Below are 21863 nucleotides of genomic sequence, written 5' to 3'. Positions count from 1 at the left end.
ATCCATCAATTAGACTAATTAACTGAATTTTCACTCATAATTCTTATTATTTATGCTGTTGACCAACACAGGACATTAAATAAATATAAAATACATACATTTCCTAATCAGTGAAAGAATGCTAACACTATTCGTGTTGTTATTATTTCATTTTTAGAAGAATGTACATGATAAATAACAAGTAGTATTGACTGTGGCTCTGTGCTGGAGATTGAGTTGCTGAACACTTATGAGATCATTAATAATGGAAAATGTTGAATAATTGTGTTTGTGTACAGAACATTATTGTTTATTAGGCTGTTTGTTTGTTTGTTGTTTGATTGTTTTTGTTTGTTTTACCAGGGAAGTTATGTACCACACTTTAATTATGATTACTGCAGACTCTAAATGTTGTGCAGTGTTTTGTAAGCTTTAACTGTAGATTAATATCTAGAATGTGTGTTTATATATAATCAGCAGAACTGATTCTGGGAGCTTCATTTAGAGATCAGAATATTTACCAGACTTCAAGTCGTGCAGCTGCTGAACCTGTTTAAGTCTGTAATTCCATGTGCCTGTGAATGTGGTTCAACCTGTTTTACTTCTACAGAAGTGAAAGACTTCCTGAAGCCTCAGCACCTTTTTAAAAGTGCGTCTGAGCAAACTCAAAGATCAAGAAACAGCGAGATTAATGCCAACGCCACAACGCTTCACTGTCGAGTAAAGGTAATTCTTCATTTCTGGTATTGAAAATAATGATACAGTTTATAAAATGGTGTGTGCACATTACAGGAGGAAAACTGCACTATGTGAACTGAGTATATTTTTCTCATTTCAGTAAAAATACATCATCTATAGACCTTTATCAGTGAGGACAAACACACTATAGCTGTATATTTTACAAATATTTTTGCTATTTCATTTGATTTTACTTGGTGGTGACATTTCAACACACGCCCAGATGTTTAGATGAAACAGCAGGAAGATTTGGCTTCATGCGCGTGGAGGAAAAATCAAAACCCAAAAAATGTGGACCTTTCAATACAAACATAATTAGTGCTGTTTTGAAACGAACAAGCAACAATGGCATATATATACATATATATGTATATATATATATATATATATATATATATATATATATGTGTGTGTGTGTGTGTGTGTGTGTGTGTGTGTGTGTGTGTGTGTATATATATATATATATATATATATATATATATATATATATATATATATATATATATATATATATATGGGTATTTAATAATAATGAAATAGTAATTAAACATTAATGATGAATATTAAAGGGACAGATCGCGTGCGCCAATCGTTCAGGGAAAATAATAATAAAGTGAAGGAGTTTCGGTCATTAATGGATCAACGAGCACAAAGTGAAAAGCTTTATTTCCATGTGTTTGTCTAAAAGGAGTGTGAGTGAATTTTATCTGTAGAATGTTGTATTCCAGAAGTGAAAGGCATACTTCATGATTGTCAAGTTATATTTTAAAAATGGGGTAACAGAACCTATGTTTGTTCTGTTGTTATGTTTGTTTTGTAAATTATGAATACAGTAAATATTACAAATATAGTAATGAATAAATACTGTAAAAATTAGGCTTATAAATGTAAATATTATAAATGCTGTATTACTAAGCATTACATTTTTTTCTTCTTAAAACAAATGTTTGTTATTGAAGCTTATGTATGTATATGTTTATTTATTTGTTTATATTTATGTATGTTTGAATGTGGACAGTGGCACATACCAGCAAAAGAGATCAGTCCTGATCATACACATCTGTGTGTCCATGACCAATAACCTTTCTTTACTAATAGTGAAAATGGATCACGCTAATCCTGAGCAACCTGCTGGATCTCTGCAGTTCAAAAAGAGGTAAGCAGTTATTTTATTTAAGGCATGAATATTTATTGAAAATATAAAGACTTTATGTACATCATAGAGCGGGGGTTAAACTTAGATTCTGCCCAGGCATCAGTGAACATCATGAGCCTTTAAAGGGCAATAAATTAAAGCTCTTCATTTTTTACGCATTATTATCTGTTCTATTGATCAACACCAATAACCTAGGCTCTGAAAGTAGAATAGAACATTTCTAGGAAAATAAGTTAAAGTTAAATAAGTTTAAAAAGTTAGAGTTTACACTAGAAAAGCGTTTGCTCTATCATCCAGACATCACGAGTTCGAATCGCGATGATGTCATCCATGGCTGGAAGACTGGCCGTGGATGGGGCGTACTCTCTCTCCCCTATCAATCACAGTGACACCAGCCAATCATGCATGCAGTAGCGCTTTCCTCCAAGCGTTACAGAGGCCCCTGATGGTGCAGGAGCAGCAGTTCAAAAATATGTGGCCTTTTCACATGAACAGCCTTCACCCTAAAAGAAAATCCCTAAAAATGGCAGACCACTCTACTACTAATCTTTTTAGTGATTGTCTACTGACTGACGTTAATGAGAATCTACAGCCAGATAAATTATTAATAGCAAGACGTATATGTTGTTGAATAGTGACACCAAGGAAAAGATATCAGACTCTTCAGGACCCAGCAGTTCCTCCATGAACAGTGATGTGTTTAAAGAACCTCCAGCAGATCCCTCAGCTACACACAGGTAACATCTTCATTAAACTACTTAAAGCCACTTCGTAAAACTACTAACTTTATATGACTATAAAATAATATCTATTTTGAATAAAGTTAATATTATATACACATAAAAGACCACCTCAGGCCTGTTCGTGTTGTGTAATCTGTAGACCATCAAATATGAGAAAATAATAATTAGTGCCATTGCAAAAACACATTGAATAATTCTTTACTATTCAAAATAATGTGGTTCAAATTTAGATTAGAAGGTTAAAGGTCATGGATGACCTTTGATGTTTTGACAGAGCTAAACATGCTAAAAGAGTTAAACGATATATTTTGCTGTCATTAATTTTAAAATGTTTAACAGTTAAGCAGGTAAAGGTTAAAAGTCTAAAATGTTATAATGGTTAAAGGTTAAAATCATAAAAAGTATGTTTAAATGTTAAAAGGTAAAACATTAAAAAAAACTAAAGCATTAAATAATTAAAACATCTCTGAAGAGTAAAACATTAAAAGGTTCAAACTTGTAGTTAAATATGGGAGATATGTGCCACATGGTTGCCAGGTTGTTGATAAGTAAGTGTGAAATAACTAAACAAATTTAGTAAATTCGTTTAAGTTAGTAAGTAAGTTAGTAAAGTTTAATAAAATACTATTTCACACTGAATAAATGTTACTGTTGTTTTGTGTGTGTGTGTGTGTGTGTGTGTGTGTGTGTGTGTGTGTGTGTGTGTGTGTGTGTGTGTGTGTGTGTGTGTGAGAGAGAGAGAGCAGTACAACAGAGGTAAAGAGATCAGACTCACCAGTACCCAGCTGTGTGTCCATGAAGAGTGATCATTCTATGGGTTTACCACTAACATTTAAAGAGAAGAGAGAATTCACACCAGAATGGTAACAAACATTTACATGTAACTCGAATTAACTAATATCTCATTGTTAACCATTATAATTTAAAATAGCAAAATATCCATTATACTGATATATACTGATATATATTCTGTAGTATGAAAGTTTTCTTTTAGAATATTATAAAGTTACACGTACTGTTTACTTTATTAGGAATTTACTTTATTAGGAGTTTACACAGAATGGTGCAAATAAAAACAAAAAACATCCAGTGAGGGAACTTCTGTGGTTAGAAACTTCTTGGTGAGAGATCAAAGGAGAAAGGGCAGACTGATTTGATCTGACAGAAAGGCTATGGTTACTCAAATAACCACTCTTTACAAAAGTGATGAACAGAAAAGCATCTCAGAAAGCACAACACATTGTGGCTTGAGGCTTCACCAGCAGCAGACCACATCAGGTTCCACTCCTGTCAGTCAAGAACAGGAATCTGAGGCTATAATGGGCACAAACTCACCCAAACTGGACAGTTGAAGATTGGGGAAAATGTCACCTGGTCTTTAATTGTCCACTCCATCTGGCACTAACAACCATGCCATGATCAGAGATCACATTTTTCCCCATTCTAATGTCCGATGTGTAAATTAACTGAAGCTCTTGACCTGTATCTGTGTAATTTTGTCATTTGTATCCATCAGGTTTAGTTACATTTGCATTCTCTGAAACATTGATCATTGTTTTATTAAATTAGAGGCTAAAGTTCAAACCATAATTTTAAGTAATGTGGATAATGGTGTAATAAAATGGACAAGTGCATGATATTTAAAACTTTTGTATTCGCAGTGTCCTGCAGCGAGCAAGAGAGAAAACACAACAGATCATAATCACAGATACAGGGTAAGATCAAACTCAGCATGACAATAGTATTTTAATCATTATGCTGGTATTATAAACATCCCTCCAGTCACTTTGTGCTGAGTATTTCTACAGATAATGAGGATAACAAGCACATATACATTTGACTCAAGAAAAAGGACAGAGATTGTGCTTGATATCTCACCACATGTCTATTACCATTTTACAGGTGTAAGTCTGTAAGCACTGAACCTCATCTTCAGGAGAGATGCAAATTAAATCTGATAAAGAAGTTTCAGCATGTAAATGAGGTGATAACAAACCAGGGAAACCCAACACTTCTGCATGAGATCTACACAGAGCTCTACATCACAGAAGGAGACAGTGGAAAAGTCAATAATGAACATGAGGTGAGACAGATCGAGGCAGCATCCAGGAGAGCAGCAACAGAGGAAACACCAATCAAATGCAATGACATCTTTAAGCCCTTATCTGAAGAAGACAAACCCATCAGGAGCGTTCTGACAAAGGGAGTCGCTGGCATTGGAAAAACAGTCTCTGTGCAGAAATTCATTCTAGACTGGGCTGAAGGGAAAACAAATCAGGATGTCCATCTCATATTTCCACTTCCTTTCAGAGAGCTCAATTTAATGAAGGATCGAAACCTGAGTCTGATGGAGCTTCTTCATTTCTTTTATAAGGAGATAAAAGAAACAAACATTTCCAGCTTGGACAAAGTTCTGTTCATTTTTGATGGTTTGGATGAGTGTCGTTTCCCTCTGGATTTCCAGAACACAGTGAGGTTGTGTGATGTAACTGAATCAGCATCAGTGCATGTGCTGCTGATAAACCTGATCAAAGGGAATCTGCTTCCCTCTGCTCTCATCTGGATCACCTCCCGACCAGCAGCAGCTGATCAAATCCCCCCTGAGTGTGTCCATCGAGTCACAGAGGTACGAGGGTTCAATGACCCACAGAAGGAGGAATATTTCAGGAAGAGGATCAGTGATCAGAGCCTGAGCAACAGAATCATCAGACACCTGAAGTCATTAAGAAGCCTCTACATCATGTGCCACATCCCAGTCTTCTGCTGGATTTCAGCCACTGTTCTAGAGAGAATGTTGGGTGAAGCAGAGAGTGGAGAGATCCCCAAGACTCTGACTCAAATGTACACACACTTCCTCATCATTCAGACAAACGTCATAAAGAAAAAGTACAGAAAGAGCAGAGAGACAGATACAGAGATGGTTCTGAAACTGGGTAAACTGGCTTTTCAGCAGCTGATGAAAGGCAACATGATCTTCTATGAGGAAGACCTGATGGAGTGTGGCATTGATGTGACAGAAGCATCAGTGTATTCAGGTGTGTGTACACAGATCTTCAGAGAGGAGTTTGGGCTTCACCAGAGTAAAGTGTACTGCTTTGTTCATCTGAGCATTCAGGAACACCTCGCAGCTCTATATGTGCACCTGACATTCATGAATAAAAAGAGAAATGTTTTTAAAAAGCCAGCCTTGCTGATATTTAGGCTAAAAGTTACAATCTCAGATGTCCACAAGTGTGCTGTAGATCAGGCTTTACAGAGTGAAAATGGACATCTGGATCTTTTCCTTCGCTTTCTTCTGGGTCTCTCACTGGAGTCCAATCAGATCCTCTTACAAACCATAGTGACACAGACAGGAAGTAGCTCCCACAGTAACCAGGAAACAGTTCATTACATCAAGAAGAAGATCAGAGAGAATCCCTCAGCAGAGAAATCCATCAATCTGTTCCACTGTCTGTATGAACTGGATGATCATTCTCTAGTTGAGGAAGTCCAACACTACCTGCAATCTGGAAATTTACAACAAAGCGAACTTTCTTCTTCTCAGTGGTCAGCTGTGGTGTTTGTGTTACTGACATCAATGCAGGAACATGATGTGTTTGTCCTTAATAAATATACCAACAAACACTGTACATCAGACGAGGTTCTTCTGAAGCTCCTGCCTGTGGTTGCAGCATCCAGAAAAGCTCAGTAAGTAATGCTGAATATAACTGTTACACTGTTACAATATTCTTACAGCATACATGCAAGATACAAGAACATTGTCAGACCTCATAAGATAACATAAGAGTTGTATGCTAAATGGCCAAAAGTATGTACACTCCTGACCATCACACCCACGTGTGCTTGTTGAACATCCCATTCCAGAGTTATTCTCCCTTTGCTGTTATAATAAGCTCCACTCTTCTGCGAAGGCTTTACACTAGATTTTGGGGCATGGTTGTGGGGATTTGTGTTCATTCAGCCACAAGAGCATTAGTGAGGTCAGGCACTGATTTTGGGTGAGGAGGCCTGGGGTGCAGTCGGTGTTCAGTGGGGTTGAGGTCAGGGCTCTGTGCAGGACACTCGAGTTCTTCTACTCGAGACACACCATGTGTTCATGGAGCTTGCTTTGTGCACAGGGGCATTGTAGGAATAGTTTGGGGAAGAAACACATATGGTTGTGATGATCAGGGGTCCACATACCTTTGGCCATAAAGATTATATTTAATATAGAATAAAACATACAATAGTGGAAAAGGGTGTTGAGTTGCAGACCAACATGAAGCAGAGTTACTGTAATAATCTGTAATTGATTATGTTCCTAAAACAGCAAAGTGTATTATTCCTCTTACACCAAAGTCATTTGTCTATCAAACAAATTCCTGTTATCACTTATGCTGGAGCTGCACCAGTTGTTTTTTCTCTGTTAATGTTAATATAACTCCATGAAACAAGTCCCTGTGAATGAGCTGTTACTATAGAAACAATCATGTATTAGAGTGCATTAATATAAAGCTGTGATTGTAGCTGCACTGCTGTCAGAGCTGCTGTTATAGAAAATTATTCAACACCTTCTGACCAATCAGAATCCAGAACCAAGGGTATTGTGGTATAAATGTCTCTAATCTACATTCAGTAAACACACATTACACAGTAAATGATGCAGCATGTTGCAGCACATGTACAGCATGTTTGTACATTTCATATAAAAAGTGTTTGAGAACTTGTTTGATAATGTACACTGTTATTGCATCATGTATTTTGTTCTTTCCTTCAGGTTTAATGATTGTGACCTAAATGAGGAAAGTTGTGCAGCTTTAGCCTCAGTGCTCAGCTCTGAATCCTCCAATCTGAGAGAACTGGATCTGTCTAAGATTAAACTCAGAGACTCAGGAGTGGAGTGTCTCTCTGCTGGACTGGAGAATCCTCACTGTAAACTGCAGACACTGAGGTAAGATCATCTCTCTGAGAGTCACATGACCTGCTCCTCAGTAAGACACATTCTCTAATAGTTTCAGTGCACACTGATTAATCTGATTCCTAATTATCTGATCACAATATTAGTTGTGCTTTCTACATATAGTTGATGTTACTGATCTTTGCTTGTCTCAGAACTGGAACTGAAGAGAGCATTTCTGATGAACAGTTTTAGTCACGGCATTAAAAATAAGACAGAAATACACAGTGTCGTGTCAAAAACGAGTAGTGGTGCTAATTAAGTTTTTCCATAAGTGATTGTTAGATTTCCACCTCACAGGAATCTCCAGATTACGCCTTTCAGATCTTCCGTCATGCTTTCCAGCCTGTTTTACCATTAACTTCTATTAATCTTTTATTAACTTTTAGTTCTGTGCTGCTATGAGCTAGAAAGTGTGGTTTGCTGCAGAGTCAGGCGCGCCTGGAGAGTCCGAAATGAACACACACACTGACAGATATGAGCGTTCACAGGAGACTTCCCTATTTATTCATTCAAAACAGGAGTATTTATACACATTGTACACATTGATAACAGCAGTGCGTGGACGGTTTCTACTGGTCCAGGTGTCAGACAGATTTAGTCAAAACACACAGCACATAGTCATGATACAAAATAAGTCCCATGTCATGTTGACACAGAAGTACATAATAATATAATCAAGGATAGCAGTTGATCAGCTTATTCAAAGAGGTAATTAAATGATTACATTCATCATAGGTATTTGAGAGCAGTTCATAATATAAGAGGGTACATAATATAAGAGAATTTCCTTTCAGTGGTCCTACTCAAAAGCACAATTGAAAGTAAAAATCTAGAACGCACTGGATGAGAGAAGCAAAAATCCCGTTTATTGTTCAAAAAACAACATGAGATCCACTCAGTGAGACGTCCCAAAGTGATCTGAATCTATACACAGACTCAATGCCCTATTTATACAGACTTATCTTTAGGTTACGCCCAATTATCTCATTCTTTTGGAATCCCAGTATGCTGTAATAATTTCTTTTTTTAATTTCTCCTTAAACTCAACTTTTCTCATTTTTAAATACCATTAGAATCAAATATTCTCACTTTGGAATCCCCTTAAAACCCATTTTCAGCCATTGGATATCCCCTTATCTTCAAGTTTTTCTTTCGGGTATTTAAAAAATTATTCCAAGTCCCTTACTGGCATTCCCACTTCCGGTAACCGAGCTGTGCGCATCTCATCGCCCCGCTGTCCTGGACAATTTGGATATTTTACCACTTCTTTATTATGGGTGAGATATATTTTTATTATTGCCTATTGTTACACATATTTCTTCTCCAATTCTAAACTTGTTTATACATTTTTGGTGCTTCTTAAACATTCTTTTTTTTATCTTGCGTTTTAATTTATTTATTCATTTTCATATGATTCATTTACATGTGATTCATTTCAATGCGATTCATTTTCATGTGATTCATTTACCTGTGATTCATTTTCATGTGATTCATTTACCTTTTCTCTTCTCTCCTCCCTTCCCTTTCCCAAATATTTCATTGAGAAGAAGAAGAAAAAAAAACAAATTGAGCAACACAGCAGTAAACATTCACAGGCCTTTTTTCTTGTTATACTAACAAAGGAAAACAAAATTAAAAGTACCAAACCACCCCCTCCCCGCCCCCTGGCTCATCATGGCTACTCAATAACGGTCGCTGGTTATATAAATATCATAAAACCCATGAACAGGAACAAAAATTTAAGTGGGAAGTGTCTGTAACTCCATAAAGTATACAATAAAGGGATGCCATTTATATATTAAATAAATAAATAAAATAAAATAAAATAAAATAAAATAAATAAATAATAAATAAAAAATTCATCTAAGTTAGGAGCGTATACCTACTTAAACATTCTGTGAGTATGTGTGTGTGTGTTTGTGTTTCTTAAACATCTTATGAGTGTGTTTTTCAACTTTATGCTTTTTCCATGTCATGTAATGAAACCTGTTTCCTACATTCTTTGCATGTGCTTGTACATGTATATATGTGGATATATCTTAAGTGCTACCACTGCTGTTTTATCTCATTTTTTGTCCTTTCTCTCTGATCTCTGTCCAGTTGACAAACTCCCTTCTCTCTCTCAGCTGCTCAGTCTCACAGGCCTGGGTGAATATATACGTCATCAGCTGGCACATTTGGCAGTGTCTGTTACAGTTCTGCTGGACCGTCTCTGCTCTTCACCTGTACCCCCAGGGTTTCCTTATCCTCCCGCTTATCGTATCACTCCGTCGGTGACCTATGCTCATGCTTCTACTCAAACTGAGGCTCAGCAGTTTCCCATGACCTCTGTGTAGGACCCGTTTATTCTTTCCTCTGATGATGATAGTAGCTTTGCTACAAACACACCACTATATTGCCTTTCACCCACAGATTATTCTTCAAGTCCTGTTCTCTCCCCAGTGTATGATGTGTATGATAGTGATTCTCAATAAACTACATACTCTCTTACCCTTGTGTTTTCCTGCGTCTTAAATTTATTACCACGATAGACTCACACACACACACACACACACACACACACACACACACACACACACACACCCTCTTTGTTTGTTTTTTAGTTAATGCTCTCATATAATTCATAATTCTGTATTTCATAGTGAATAAAGACTGCAGTGACTCTTTGATGAAAAAGTTCCTGCTAAACTGATCTGTGTGTCCTGAACTGAGAGAGTGAAGAGTGTGTCATTGTCTCTCTGCAGGTTGTGTAATTGTGGTGTCTCAGATGAAGGCTGTTCTGCTCTGACTTCAGCTCTGAGATCAAACCCCTCACACCTGAGAGAACTGGATCTGTCTTGGAATAAAGTCAGAGACTCAGGAGTGAAGCATCTCTCTGCTGTACTGGAGAATCCTCTCTGTAAACTGGAGACACTGAGGTAAGATCATCTCTCTGAGAGTCACATGACCTGCTCCTCAGTGAGACACATTCTCTAATAGTGAGACTGAAGCAGAGGTTTTAGGTTCAGCATCAAATATCCTGAGGAGGAAAATCATTTCATTTCAGTCCACATTGATGTTTTTTCCTGATCTGGTCACAGTATTTATGTATTCAGTGTTTGTAGTAGTGTAAGCAGATCAGGGCCGAGTTTCCCAAAAGCATCACAGCACAAACATCATCGTTTAATGATAGAGCGAGCATCACTTTGAACACTCTCTCTCCCAGTTACAATGATCTTAACTTTGCAATGCTTTTAGGAAACTCAGTCCTGATTGTTTTTGTAAAATTGATTAAATTTAATTTAATCACACACACACACACACACACACAGGGCCTCATTCATCAACATTTCAGTAAAGTTGTGTGTAAATGTTTGTGTAAGTCAAACTGAACTAAAGATTTCTGACAGAAAGGCTGATTTTCTTCGTACTCGTGTGCTTATGTTGATCACCTGTAATGTGTGAAGCGCGTTCCCGACACAGCTCATTTGCATGTAGTGACGCCCACACACACTTCTAGAAGTCACTCTGGATAAGGGAGTCTTCTAAATGCTGTAAACTTAATAAAAATAATCAATTTAAACTACACAGTATATTTCAGATGTAAAAGTGCAGTAATCCATGTAATTATATAAACTGAGAGAGTGAAGAGTGTGTCATTGTCTCTCTGCAGGTTGCGTTATTGTGATGTCTCAGATGAAGGCTGTGCTGCTCTGACTTCAGGTCTGAGATCAAACCCCTCACACCTGAGAGAACTGGATCTGTCTGGGAATAAACTCAGAGACTCAGGAGTGAAGCGTCTCTCTGCTGTACTGATGAATCCTCACTGTAAACTGGAGACACTGAGGTAAGATCATCTCTCTGAGAGTCACATGACCTGCTCCTCAGTGAGACACATTCTCTAATAGTGAGACTGAAGCAGAGGTTTTAGGTTCAGCATCAAATATCCTGAGGAGGAAAATCATTTCATTTCAGTCCACATTGATGTTTTTTCCTGATCTGATCACAGTATTTATGTATTCAGTGTTTGTAGTAGTTTAAGAAGATCAGGGCCGAGTTTCCCAAAAGCATCACAGCACAAACATCATCGTTTAATGGTAGAGCGAGCATCACTTTGAACACTCTCTCTCCCAGTTACAATGATCTTAACTTTGCAATGCTTTTAGGAAACTCAGCCCTGATTGTTCTTCTAAATTTGGTTACATTATAACACACACACACACACACACACACACACACACACACACACACACACACACACACACACACACAGGGCCTCATTTATTATTGTTCTTTTAATAAAGTTGTGTGTAAATGTGTGTGTAAGCCAAACTGAACTAAAGATTTCTGACAGAAAGGCTGATTTTCTTCGTACTCGTGTGCTTATGTTGATCACCTGTAATGTGTGAAGCGCGTTCCCGACACAGCTCATTTGCATGTAGTGAAGCCCACACACACTTCTATAAGTCACTCTGGATAAGGGAGTCTGCTAAATGCTGTAAACATAATAAAAATAATCAATTTAAACTCCACAGTATATTCCAGATATAAAAGTGCAGTAATCCATGTAATGATATAAACTGAGAGAGTGAAGAGTGTGTCATTGTCTCTCTGCAGGTTGCGTTATTGTGATATCTCAGATGAAGGCTGTGCTGCTCTGACTTCAGCTCTGAGATCAAACCCCTCACACCTGAGAGAACTGGATCTGACTGGGAATAAACTCAGAGACTCAGGAGTGAAGCATCTCTCTGCTGTACTGGAGAATCCTCACTGTAAACTGGAGACACTGAGGTAAGATCATCTCTCTGAGAGTCACATGACCTGCTCCTCAGTAAGACACATTCTCTAATAGTGAGACTGAAGCAGAGGTTTTAGGTTCAGCATCAAATATCCTGAGGAGGAAAATCATTTCATTTCAGTCCACATTGATGTTTTTTGCTGATCTGATCACAGTATTTATGTATTCAGTGTCTGTAGTAGTATAAGCAGATCAGGGCCGAGTTTCCCAAAAGCATCGCAGCACAAACATCATCGTTTAATGGTAGAGCGAGCATCACTTTGAACACTCTCTCTCCCAGTTACAATGATCTTAACTTTGCAATGCTTTTAGGAAACTCAGCCCTGATTGTTCTTCTAAATTTGATTACATTATAACACACACACACACACACACACACACACACAGGGCCTCATTTATTATTGTTCTTTTAGTAAAGTTGTGTGTAAATGTTTGTGTAAGCCAAACTGAACTAAAGATTTCTGACAGAAAGGCTGATTTTCTTCGTACTCGTGTGATTATGTTGATCACCTGTAATGTGTGAAGTGCGTTCCCGACACAGCTCATTTGCATGTAGTGACGCCCACACACACTTCTATAAGTCACTCTGGATAAGGGAGTCTGCTAAATGCTGTAAACGTAATAAAAATAATCAATTTAAACTCCACAGTATATTCCAGATATAAAAGTGCAGTAATCCATGTAATGATATAAACTGAGAGAGTGAAGAGTGTGTCATAGGCTACGTTTATAGGAACAACAATAATCTAATTATTCACCTTATTCTGAATAAAATAATTTTGTGATTAAGGTGTTTACATGAGTCGCTTTTAGAATATTCCTTTCATGTTCCTGTTTTATATGTTATAGAAAGTAGATGGATTAACGTCACACGTCATTACGTCACCGCACCACGCCGTCCGACGTCCCTCCAGAATTTCACGCATCAACATACAGTTCATTTTCGTTATGGTCCCGTATACAGTTTTGGGTGTTTTTATTTTTAATTTCACGAAAGCTTCAAGTGCAGTTAATTGTTTGTGATGCTGTACGTGCAAATAGACTGCTTGAAGCCATGGGCTGCGTCCCAAACCACATACTTACCTGCTATATAGCAGCTGAGATACATGTATTTCGCCTACTATATAGTAGGTAAGTACGTGGTTTCTGTAACACACGTCGATAACGCGACTAAAACAGGAATACTCCACATGTCTTAATTCCATTTGTCAGTACGTTTACATGGACAACAATAATCCAATATTAACCCGTTTAAGACAATACTCTAATTAAGAAACTACCATGTAAACAGCAATTTTTTAATTACCTTAATCCGATTAAAGTCATAATCGAAGTAAACAAATGGAATTAAGGCGTGTGGAGTATTCCTGTTTTAGTCGCATTATGGACGTGTATTACAGACATGTACACGCCTTAATCACACTATTAACGTCGTGTGAGAGTTTTCACCGTATTTTCCGACAGGACACGATCACACACGGCAGTGCGCAACTGTTTTACAGCAAACAAGAGAGCACGGCTGCGTCCCAAACCGCGTACTTACTTACTATATAGTAGGCAAAATACATGTATATAGTAGGCGAAATACATGTATCTCGGCTACTACATAGTAGGTTTGAGACACAGCCCACGGCTTCAAGCAGTCGTCTATTTGCACTTACAGCATGACAAATAATTACCTGCACTTGAATTGTTCATAAAAATTTTAAATAAAAACAACCAAAACTGTATACGGTACCATAACGAAGACGAACTTTATGTTGATACGTGAAATTCTGGAGGGACGTCGGACGATGTGGCGCGGTGTCGTAATGACATGTGATGTTCATTGATCTATGTTCTATAACATGTAACACAGGAACATGAAAGGAATATTCTAAAAGCCACTCATGTAAACACCTTAATCACAATATTGTCTTATTCAGAATAAGGTCAATAATTAGATTACTGCTGTCCGTGTAAACATAGTCTGTGTTTACTTCGATTATGACTTTAATCTTTTTTTGCTGTTTACATGGTAGTTTCTTAATCAGAGTATCGTCTTAATCGGGTTAATACTGGATTATTGTTGTCCATGTAAAAATACTGATTGTCTCTCTGCAGGTTGCGTTATTGTGATATCTCAGATGAAGGCTGTGCTGCTCTGACTTCAGCTCTGAGATCAAACCCCTCACACCTGAGAGAACTGGATCTGTCTGTGAATAAACTCAGAGACTCAGGAGTGAAGTGTCTCTCTGCTGTACTGGAGAATCCTCACTGTAAACTGGAGACACTGAGGTAAGATCATCTCTCTGAGAGTCACATGACCTGCTCCTCAGTAAGACACATTCTCTAATAGTGAGACTGAAGCAGAGGTTTTAGGTTCAGCATCAAATATCCTGAGGAGGAAAATCATTTCATTTCAGTCCACATTGATGTTTTTTCCTGATCTGATCACAGTATTTATGTATTCAGTGTTTGTAGTAGTTTAAGCAGATCAGGGCCGAGTTTCCCAAAAGCATCACAGCACAAACATCATCGTTTAATGGTAGAGCGAGCATCACTTTGAACACTCTCTCTCCCAGTTACAATGATCTTAACTTTGCAATGTTTTTAGGAAACTCAGCCCTGATTGTTCTTCTAAATTTTATTAAATTATATCACACACACACACACACACACACACAGAGTCTCATTTATCAATATTTTAGTAAAGTTGTGTGTAATTGTTTGTGTAAGCCAAACTGAACTAAATATTTCTGACAGAAAGGCTGATTTTCTTCGTACTCGTGTGCTTATGTTGATCACCTGTAATGTGTGAAGCGCGTTCCCGACACAGCTCATTTGCATGTAGTGACGCCCACACACACTTCTAGAAGTCACTCTGGATAAGGGAGTCTGCTAAATGCTGTAAACTTAATACAAATAATCAATTTAAACTCCACAGTATATTCCAGATATAAAAGTGCAGTAATCCATGTAATTATATAAACTGAGAGAGTTAAAGGGTGTCATTGTCTCTCTGCAGGTTGTGTTATTGTGATATCTCAGATGAAGGCTGTGCTGCTCTGACTTCAGCTCTGAGATCAAACCCCTCACACCTGAGAGAACTGGATCTGACTCAGAATAAACTCAGAGAATCAGAAAAGAAGCGGCTCTTCAGACTTAAACTACAGGACTTGAGGTGATTTACAAGTATTTCAGATAAACATGTACAGAAATAAAATATACAAATATTACGACTCATTAACATTGTTTGATACATTTTGTTTAGTGAAGAAAAAGTTTAAGTAACCTGGTCCTGTTTTTATAAAGAGCTCTTGATTATAAACAGGTTCATATTCAGTGAGTTACTGGGTATTGTTCTAAACTTTGCACTTAAACTTTACTTTGATGTTTAATGTTCATGTTCAACCTGACAGCTTAAATATTAAACTTGTTTTGGTTTAATTTCAGGTTATGAAGAATTTTCATCTGATGCAGATTCCAGAGAAGATATTTTTAATGAAATGTGCTCGACTCACAGCGGCATTTCCTGAACTTTTTTCTCTCACACTGAGAAATAATCTGAATTAAATGTAACACATTTCCACAAAGTGTAAGCGCAGACAGTGTGTCTAAGATCTAAAGAACCTGTGCTTACTCTGTGTGATTCTTCATCATCATAGGACTTTACAGACATCATGGCAGAACTCAGGTTCTGGTTAAGGTTCTAGTTGCTCTGGTCTACACTCCAGCCCATGTCTTCCACCACCCCACCACTCTATCACATCACCTGGTTGGAAGACTCTAAAATCACCATGGCTGAAGCCGTGACTATTTCCTCAACATGCTATTGCTGCTCTGTGTTCTCTTTCCTGTAAACACTGCTTTGTTTTGTAGCAATCTGACACTTTTTATAAACATTTCACATTTACACAACACTGTATTTACCACTGTCAGGTAAAATCATGTGACAACAATGTATAAAATCATGCAGATACAGGTCAAGAGCTTCAGTTAAAGTTCACTTCAAACATCAGAATGGGGAGAAAGTGTGATCTCTGTGACTTTAACCATGGCATGGTTGTTTGTACCAGATAGGCGGGTTGGAGTATTTCAGAAGCTGCTGATCTCCAGGGATTTTTAGTATTTAACCACCTATTGTCATTTTGACCTCTAAACTTGCTCATTGTACTGAAAATGTAACTAGCAATCCTGCATGAGTGAATGTAGTGTCTGCATAAACCAAGGCAGCTAACGCTCGTTAATCTCAATGAAGATTCCCCCAAGCAACGCAAGAAGCTCTCCTGGTTTTAGCACATTAATCTGTTCTGCGCAGTAACTCACCATCACTTCTGCACCTCACTTTACCCATGTGTCAAAAACATAAGTCTGATGAAGCAATCAAAAAGTTTATCATTAAATGTTGGGACATGGTTGTCCAGATCCAACTACACTTATAAGCAACCTTGTGTTTGAACAAAGTGTTATTGACAGTCTGTGGCTTGCACAGAAGTCTAATAACTTTTTACCGCTTGGCTTCAGATATGGGAGTTCATTCTGCCCAAGAATCACCATCATTCCTGTTATGAGCATTGAAGTCCCCCAGAAAGATTATGGAGTCAGTAAAGTCTGTACTGCTAACTGCTATTGGGTTCATAAAGACAAACAACTGTCAGAGGTTTCCTTCCTGAGACTCGAAAACTCATGGAGGCGACCCTCTTGTCCCCTCTTGTCGTCTTCTTCACACTCACAAAGGAGTCGGTACGGTACGGTATCTCCTTTGGCATCTGAATGGATCAGACAGGTCCGGACAGCAGAAAGTTCAGGATCACTGGGATCTCCATAATATCATGTGTGGCTCGACAGAAGGAGAGAGGGAGAGGGAGGAAAGAGAGGGAGAGATTATTAGGTATGCTTACTATCCTGTGATGGATAAGACTGTGTACTTTGCGTAAAAGAAAGTCTACTCATGGTAAGCTTGAGTAAACAAATATGTTTTCAACCTTGACTTAAACCCAGAGACTGTGTCTGAGTCCCGAACACTAATTGGAAGACTGTTCCATAACTGGGGGGCTTTATAAGAGAAAGCTCTTCCCCCTGCTGTAGCCTTCACTATTCCAGGTACCAACAAATAGCCTGCACCTTTTTATCTAAGTAGGCGTGGCGGATCATAAAAGACCAAAAGTTCGCTTAGGTACTAGGGCACGAGATCGTTTAGTGCTTTATAGGTCAGTAGTAGTATTTTATAATCAATGTGAAATTTTACTGGGAGCCAATGCAGTGTGGATAAGATCGGGGTGATGTGGTCGTATCTTCTGGTCCTAACAACAAGGTGTCAATCAGTGTAGGAGAAAAAAAATCTAAATAATAACAACATGCAAAGAATAAATCACACACAGTGTATTATTATTATTTATTTTTTCTCAAAACAAGAAAACAATTCAAAATTGTGTGGCAATTTTCCCATTTTCATAAACCAGTCTGTGACATACTGCACCGTCTAATGGGGTCATTTAAAAAAAAATCTTTTTCTTTATTACAATATTAAAATAAAATATACCTGCAACCTTACTACTCAACTTCTGTTAAATATAAAATTACTTTAATATCCATTTGAACAACTTGGCCAGGTCTCCCTTGCAAACGTGTGTTTTTTCTTTATTTCACTGGGAATCACCTGGTTTTTAAAGGAGAAATTAAATGCAATAATAATAATAATAATAATAATAATAATAATAAAATGGGGAAACAAAATGAGCTGAAACGGCGTTTGATAAAGTTGAAGATCAGAGAGCTGAGCTTCACGTCCACATGCACTAACCACGAACTCTCACACTGATTAATCTTTTAGTAAAACATGCTCAAAAGTGGGAATAACCTTTTTTTCTTTGTTGTTGTTGTTGACATGTCTGATTTTGGACAAGTGAGTGGAGAAATGAAAGGTGAAAAGACAATAAGAATAAAACACAGTGCCTCCCAGTGGAAACAAATCAACATGGCAGCCTGAAAGCAGATGGAAGAAAGAGAAAAGTGCAGTTTGCACACAATTATAATAACCACAAGTCATAGATTTGAAATAAAGGTATTTTAAGGGTCTAATCTGTTTACCGTATTTTCCAGACTATGAGTCATATCCTGCTAAAATCTGCATGGAGATAAACACTAACATGTTGAACACGGAGGTTTCCTTCTGGCTAAACGTTGGTGATTTCTATCCACCAGAACGGCTGATATTGTTATTGTTAACGCATGATTATTAAAATGTGTGATTTTGGTTTCTCTATTTGTTTAGAAAAATAATCACACTAAGAATCAGCATAAGCAAGAATTATGATATGCGTACTGTAGCAACTACAAGGTGAAAAACACGGCACAATGTAGTCTGGAAAATATGGTATTTAAAAAAAGTCTTTTTCTATTAGGAAATGGGTTTTATTTTTCCCAGATCACACCGCTGCTGATCTGCAACAAATACAGACGTACAACAACAACCACATCTTAATCTTCAACACAGTCACTCTTACTGTAAAGCATGCACTGGAGATTTCTCTTCATACAACTGAATAGAAACGGTTCAAAATGGCCGACCGGGCTCTCGTTTCCATCTTTTTTATTTTTTATTTTATTAGCAGCAGCCTTGAAGAAAATTATATTTTTATTTGTATAATTTGCATCCATGCACAAAAAAAAAGAAAAAAAAAAGAAAAATTCTTCTCATGACTTTAATACAGTACATCACTGAAAATAGCATCATACCAGAGCGTAAAAGAGTTCTCTTTATTCCTCTAGATTTGTTTTTGAATGTTTATTAAAACAGGAACTTTTGATAATTAATGATATTTATCTGGCTTGATTGAGGAAGTGCAGTAGGGCTTTGGAGACGTCATTCTCAGCTTCTCTCTTTCTCTTGCTAGTGTTAGCCCACTCATGGCTTTTGTGTGTGTAGTGTTGTTGTTGTTTTGTTTTTTTTTTTTTGTTTTTTTGCAGATATCCCAAACTCTTTATGGAGAACACTGGGGTCTTTTTACATATGAAACAAAACGTCCAAATAAATGTTATTGTGACCATCGTTCTCTTTAAATATGTTGAAATTGGCTTTATTGTTCTTGTCCTGGATTCGTCCATTTTAATCTTCTCTAATCAGTCCACATGCCTTTTTGTTTATTTATTTGTTTATTTATTTATTTATTTATTGTTCATTTATTTATTTATTAGGCACCGAATGTTCGGCGTGTTTGATGAAGCTAACAAATAGTCTAGCAAAGAGAGTGAGAAGAGCGAATGTCACGACCTCGATGTTAAATTTCTTGCCTTCTTCATGTTAAATGAAATGTTCTATTAAATGGCTTACCTTCTTCAGCTGAAATTATTCCTCTTGAAAATGAAGAATGACTGCAGCCTCGAGGATCCGAACTGATTTAACCACCAAAACCTTTTTTTCCCCAGGTGGTTGAGCTCCTTAATTCTAGCTGTGGCCCGACGGTGACGTCACGAACTCGGTCCGAAATTAGAGACACACAGCTACACCGAGTATGGACCTGCCGCAAGTACACCTGCTTTCAGCCGAGATTGGGCCACATAACAAAACCCGTCTGTCTGCCAGAAGTGGTGTGAGCAGTCGGCAGGGCTCTGGGCAATTCACCTTTTCACCGACAGGGGCGCATTTCTACCGGAATCAGCCCAAATGTGCTCGCTATATGGGAGTGTGCATCACTGATAAGTGTCCCACCTGAACTGAACACCTTGCATTGTAGTTCCCATCAAAAATAGTGTTGTATAACCCACACAGAATTTTGCAATGTATTTTTAAGTTAAACACCAAGATTTTGGGAAGTTCATAACAGAGACACGCAGCAACAGAATAAAATAAATAAATACATATAATTGGTTTTGTGAACCAGTTACACAAGCACCTTGTACAAACCCTGATTTCAGCATTTAGACACAGCGGTTAGCATAACGTTAGCTCGCTTACTAGCAACCACGGCTAATTTTAGTATTTACACACAGCAGGTAGCTAAACGTTAGGTCACTTTGTAGCGAACAGGAACTCTTTAAAGATTAATTTAAAGAATTTAGGTTAAATGAAGTGTCACTAACCTTTGTGTATTCTACAAAAGCAGTGAGATGTGTTACTTTAAGGAAAATAGTATTAACTTCCGCACATACAACATTACTTACAGTAAATGGGGGTTCAGAATATGGGGATGTGCTGGGCAATATGGTTTCCTTTATGATTTTAACATTTGTCAAGGGGCAGAAAATCCAAACAAATATAAATCTGATGTTGGTGTTGGTGTAGATATTGTCCTAAAAATGACAGCAACTCTGAGCAGGAAAAAAAATCACAGGGTTTTTGCAGATAACTATTTTACATCAGTGCCACTAGCAGAACACGTGAAAGAAAGAGGAATCTTCTACACTGGGACAGTGAGAATGAACAGGATAAAAGATTGCACCATGATCTATGAAGCCTATAGATCAGCACAGTTCCTGAAATGGGTGGTTTTTATCAGTGGCAGTGAAAACAAGTTTGTGTGTGTATGATACAATAAACAACAATGTGTTGTGAATGGAACTGAATTTGACCACACAAACCCCTTATCCACCCAGGTTTACCCAGCAAATTGGCAGTAGCAAGGCCAGAAATTGAACAGTGGGTACATTTATTCACTTAAACTAGTTTTTATCATCTGTTATCGTGATAACATACACTCCCAGTCACTACATGTGTTTAGAAATCATAAAGGTGTCCCATATCTGCTGCCATTTTTCATTCACTGCCAGTCTGAACTTCCCTTTTATTTTGTGCTAATTAGTGAGGTATTCATTTCAATACGTTTATTTAAAAAGTATGAATAATTGGATTAAAACAGATTTGATTATAAAATGTCTGTAAACTAAAAATCAAGATGATTAAAATGAATATAATAAATATGATAAATTCAAAGATGACTGATGATTATTGATTAGATTGAGTACAGTTTTTATTTATATTTTTGTTTATTAGGACCACCCTTCATCATGGTCATTCAGTTTCACCCCTCTTAACCACCAGGAGCATTGATTAACACCGGGATATTCTCTTGTGTGCATATGCAGAGACCTTAATCACAAAGTCATCGGACAACAATGATGTAGTATTTACTGTAATGTAAATGTAAACATCGCTACGTGCTGAGAACACTTTTCTAACACTGTGGATATTCATAACTTTTCTGTTTGAGCTTTCCCTGAGAACTGCTACCTAGAATAGCTACTTCTAACATAGCTTGTTAGCTTCACTCCACTAAGTTGTTGTTTGCTATTTTTCCAGTGACTTGCTCCATCTCATACTCAGAGCTATCGGGACTACAAGGCTGGAGTCTGTGCTTCTCTCCCTTCCCCTCCTGCCCAATAACATCCATTGATCCACCCATTCGGCTATACCAGTGCTAACAGTTTGGAGTGGTGCGTCACTCCATTTTCCTTCACAGAACTTGAACCAACACTGCTAATAGGCCAAAAGGTACTTCCTTCATTGCCTAACAACGGCTTAGGCACCAATACAAACCCCTCCTGATAGCC

General features: G+C 37.6%; 1 protein-coding gene across 3 annotated transcripts in view; it reads left to right on the top strand.

Moving 5' to 3' along the window:
• Nucleotides 1-86: 86 nt before the first annotated feature.
• LOC128600251 (NACHT, LRR and PYD domains-containing protein 12-like) overlaps nt 87-21863 on the top strand; it is a 53628-nt gene continuing 31851 nt past the window's right edge. Inside the window, exons 1-11 of one of the 3 annotated variants that reach the window (XM_053612587.1) lie at nt 87-705; nt 1816-1873; nt 2509-2610; nt 3354-3479; nt 4278-4331; nt 4519-6303; nt 7373-7546; nt 10300-10473; nt 11208-11381; nt 12152-12325; nt 14436-14609. In XM_053612587.1, coding sequence (XP_053468562.1) covers nt 1821-1873; nt 2509-2610; nt 3354-3479; nt 4278-4331; nt 4519-6303; nt 7373-7546; nt 10300-10473; nt 11208-11381; nt 12152-12325; nt 14436-14609 — 2990 coding nt within the window. In that variant the 5' untranslated portion in view covers nt 87-705; nt 1816-1820. The remainder of the gene's footprint in view (nt 706-1815; nt 1874-2508; nt 2611-3353; nt 3480-4277; nt 4332-4518; nt 6304-7372; nt 7547-10299; nt 10474-11207; nt 11382-12151; nt 12326-14435; nt 14610-21863) is intronic. The other 2 variants (XM_053612589.1, XM_053612588.1) reach the window with 2 other exon arrangements.

This window comes from Ictalurus furcatus, chromosome 24, assembly GCF_023375685.1.
Source record: "Ictalurus furcatus strain D&B chromosome 24, Billie_1.0, whole genome shotgun sequence".
NCBI lineage: Eukaryota > Metazoa > Chordata > Actinopteri > Siluriformes > Ictaluridae > Ictalurus > Ictalurus furcatus.
Note: the sequence above shows the minus strand (reverse complement) of the source record. Positions and strands in the feature narration are given on the sequence as shown.